The 4,365-nt window shown below is 51.2% G+C and overlaps 1 protein-coding gene across 1 annotated transcript; it reads left to right on the plus strand.

Annotated features, from left to right (window-relative positions):
• Nucleotides 1-824: 824 nt before the first annotated feature.
• LOC119280898 lies at nt 825-1,758 on the plus strand. Its single transcript, XM_037561591.1, has one exon. The coding sequence runs from the start codon at nt 914-916 to the stop codon at nt 1,592-1,594; it is 681 nt and encodes a 226-aa protein (XP_037417488.1). The 5' UTR covers nt 825-913; the 3' UTR covers nt 1,595-1,758.
• Nucleotides 1,759-4,365: the final 2,607 nt, after the last annotated feature.

Genomic DNA, 4,365 nt, shown 5'->3' on the forward strand with positions numbered 1-4,365 from the left:
AGGCCTCGTGGTGGCGATCTTAGTGAGGCGGCATGGATGACTTCAAGACCGTGGTGGCGTATGCTAGCGGGTGGCAAGTTGCATGGTTGGCTCCGGATTGGCGGGTAGTGGTGTTTGGGATGCAGGAGAAATCCCTGCCGGTTCATCCGGCTCTAACGCGATGTCGCCGGGGGTGCCGCCTTTCCTTCCTGAAGGGCGTCGGTGTTACCCATCCCCACTGCCTTCCGCGTGCCGAGGGAAACCCTAGGATATGTCCAGCCAGCAGCGTCGTCAACGTCGCATCCCTTCTTGGAGGTGTTGCTTGGTACTTAGAGGTTCGGAGCCACAGTGCACGCGGTGGGATGAATCCGGAGGGTGCAGTGGTGGCGGATCATTTGTGCTTTCTCGAGCCGCCATTGTTGGCATTTTCAATTCTTTCCTTTTCTTTTGGGCTTGATGTGTCGTTTGCCCCAGCAGTTATCTTGTGGTCGGCGAATGTTGCTTAATAATCTAAAGCGGGAAATCCCTTTTTTGGCTATTTTATTGGTTATTAATAATAACTGACCCTTTTTGATACAACGTCGTAAGTTTTGGCAACGGGTAGAATATAAATGAATCCTGCTTAGCTCATGGATCCAAACAGTGTGAGGTCAAAGGTCGTCTCTGCATCGCGGAATCTTGGACAGCCGAGCAGTAACAAAAGTACTAATCAGATGAGATACTAACGGCAGCGGGAGACGTGCAAACGGCCAGCCAGCACACTTCTCATTATTAATCCACGAGAATCCACCCTCTCTCTCTGCTGCCGACGAGCATAAAACCCCACACTCGCTGCGCACCTCAGTGATCACTTCCTCCTTCTCCTCTGCAACTTGCAAGGACACGATCCCTCTGTTTCGCTGTACAGAGCAGAGACACGTCGATCCATCCATCCATGGCGGCCACCGTCGGCAACGGCAAGGACAGGGAGGAGGCGGTGGTCCACCCGAACCCGAGGCAGGGGGGCAAGCTCTTGTCCAGGCTGCTGACGAGGGACAGCTCTGCCGCCGCGCCGTCCTTCAGGGTCTACTACGGCGTGGCCTCCGCCGGCGCGGTGCCGTTCCTGTGGGAGTCGCAGCCGGGCACGCCCAAGAACGCCGTCTCCGACACGACGATGCCGCCGCTCACGCCTCCGCCGTCCTACTACGCCGCCGGCGCCGGGGCCGCCAAGAAGCACGCGGCGCGCAAGGCCGCCGCCGGGAGCAACAGGTTCAGGCCGTCCCGCATCCTGGGCTCCATCCTCATGGCGACGCGGAGGCGGGGCCGGACGACGCCGTCGGGCTCGCCCACCTCGTCCTTCTCCTCCGCGTCGACCTCGTCATCGTCATCCTCCTACTCGGCATCTTCGTTCCGCCGTACCACGCAGTCGCCGATGCGGGCCGGCGGCAGCAGCAGCAGCAGGCTGCACTCGTCGTCGTCGTCGTTCTCGGACGAGGAGGAGACGGCCATGGCGACGTGCTTCAGGGTGCGGCACGAGAGCTTCAGGGCGCTCAAGGGCTGCCGCGTCGCCGTGACGGTGAGGAGCGCGCTGGCGTCCGTCGGTGGTGCCGCGGCGCATCAGGCGCAGAGGGTCTAACCGAACTACACTGAACTCGCGGTGTGCAAGGACGTGCGTTGTTACTTGATGTCGAGTGGAGTTTACCCAAGTCGTGTGTTGGCTTTGATTGAGCTTCTGTAATGCTACTAGCAGTGTATATGACAAATAATCAATGAGCATGGCTATGCATGTTCAGAACTTCAGATCAGAACTCTCATCATCTCCTTGCAGACCGAAGACCTTGCTGTAGTGCCAATCTGACCATCTTTCTTCTCTGGAGCAAGTGCATTTTAAGTTTTCTTTTCTGCCGAAAAAGTGTTTGAGTGTTAATCCATGTTTTCTTCTCTGGAGCAAGTGCATTTTAGGTTTTCTTTTGTTAATCCATGTTTGAGTGTTATCCTGGAAAGTTGATCTCTTCCTGCTTGTGTTAGTTGGGAAATGAATGCTCAGCAGTGTTGGAAACTGACATGTCCAGAATTCGTGGAATAAAGAATGTCTATCAGCCGAATAAAAGATTAAACAACCCTTTCAGCCTGCATGCCAAAATTGTGCTTTTCCTCTCTAACTGAATTATATTTTTGGCGCTGTCCAACAACTGTGTGAGCAGAAAAGGAAAAAAACGCCTTGTTTAACAAAAACGAAAAGGAAAAAACGCACGCAGAAGTATTCTGTACTTTTGCGGGATGTTTTCTGCAGACTGCAGTCCCCAGTCATTTTCCCTGCACACACGGGAATTGTTCTCGGCATCCTCGCAGTTGCTGCCATTTGTAGGCTCTCTCAAGCGCACAAGGAAGCAAAAAATAAATAAATGAAAAATCATGTTTAGATGAAGAAGAAGAAGAAGAAGAAAAATGGGTACTGTGTCAAGTGCGATGGTCCTGTGAATGCACATGACCGCAATTCATGCTGAGCCCTGAGTAGTGTGAGATCGTGAGGAGTGAATGCACATGGTTGCAAATTTGCAATACAAGACTGCAAATATTTATGTTTGAGTAGAACCAAAATGTTCACTATGTATAGTGCAATGGCACTGTGATCGCACATGACCACAGTGGCATATGCTGAGGAGTGAGGGCTAGCAGTAAGTGCATTTTTGGCTATTCGGCCGTAGGTTGCCCCATCCATGAGGAGACACCGATGAGACCCAACAAAATAAATATGTTAACAGTTCACTGGTTAATGGCTCTTTCTGAACATCAACCAGCTCACACTCAAGTGCAAGTATAGTACTGGACTGATGGTACGGTAAGCTGGTGCGGTTCATGTTAAACCGGACAGGTTACCTTAAGTAACCCGAATCCGGGACGAACCTTCCATGATTCGTTGACGGTAACAAGATGGTGAAAACTTGTGTGCAACGGACGGGTTTCCCGCTGCCGCAGTCACGTGAATGTGAATCCCCGCACGCTTCAGATCCGACTTGGAGTACTGTCGCAACGACATGGTTTTGTCCTTTGTTGAGATGTTTTGTACTGTACTATACTACAACTGTTGACCCGGACAGAAGGACCGTGACTTGTTCGTCTGACTTGGACATAGGCAATGCCATGTGTCGCTGTGTCATCAAGCGAGCGGCCAAGAAAGAAGGTCCTCCATCCAATGCCCCAGGGAAAAGGGTTGGGGTTTGAGTTGGAGTTCACAACGAGGGAGAGATGGTGAAACAAAGTTGTGGTGAAACAGAGAGGGTTTGAGTGCGGTGCCGGGTTAATAGGGTGGGTTAATATAGGAGCGTTAAGGCGATATGAATGAATGTTGATCATTAAACTGTGTGCCGTTCATAATGCAGATGGACAAGGGTAAGAAGGTCGTGCCGCCGCCATTGGTCGAAGTGCCGGTGCAGGATCACCCAAGCGCCAAGTGGAGGAACTATATGACCACTACTATGAGGAGTCGGGACCAAGCCACTTCTGCAAGGTTATCCTTGCTCCGAATCTAGACAGTTTGCTAATGCCTCTGTAGTTCACGAAGCACTTCCCCGCCATCCCTGCAGAGTTCAGACTCAAGACGAACACCGGCTGCACATGGAGGATGACGGTGACGATGGTCAACGACAGAATCACCCTTGATCAGGGTTGGGCCACCTTCGCCGCCGTTCACCAGATAATGATCGGGTACATGCTGACGCTCAAGTTGCTGATCTCCGGCACCAAGGATGGCAATTTTACCCACGTGTATGGGTACCCGCGGGTACCGTACCCACATGGGCAGGGTATGGGCACATTTTTATACCCATGGATAGTACCCATATCCTATCCGTTAAGTCATGGGTAGGGTATGGGTATAGCCTTGTACCCGCAGGTATACCCATACCCTGCCCGCTTGTGAACTAATGTTAAGTCGTCATGAATTAATCATTCACTTGTCACGTGACTTGTCTACTACCATTGACTTGTGAGTATGTTGTACTCATGTATCTGTTATTGAGCTGAGAGAATTGATTTTTTCATTAAATGTGCTATCAATGAGTGCAAAATGTGAACAACTCATATATTGTTTGTTCTACCCGCCGGGTACCAAATGAGTACAGGTATTCGTCGGGTATGGGTACATGTAAGGTTTCATACCCATGGGTACGGGTATGGGTAAAATTTTATATCCATTAACTATACGGGTATGGGTATGATATTGCTCTACCCTGCCCATACCCTACCCATTGCCATCCTTACCCGGCACCATGAAGGTGATTGTATTCAACGACAAGGCCGTGGAGGTGGTCACCAAGTGCAAGGAGCACGACAATGCCTTCGTTGTGATCGTGTGAGCTCTTGTTGCCCCTTCCTTGTTGGTTGTTGGTTTAAGACTTGTGTTTC

The sequence above is a fragment of the Triticum dicoccoides genome, chromosome 3B, assembly GCF_002162155.2.
Source record: "Triticum dicoccoides isolate Atlit2015 ecotype Zavitan chromosome 3B, WEW_v2.0, whole genome shotgun sequence".
In the NCBI taxonomy this organism is placed as follows: domain Eukaryota; kingdom Viridiplantae; phylum Streptophyta; class Magnoliopsida; order Poales; family Poaceae; genus Triticum; species Triticum dicoccoides.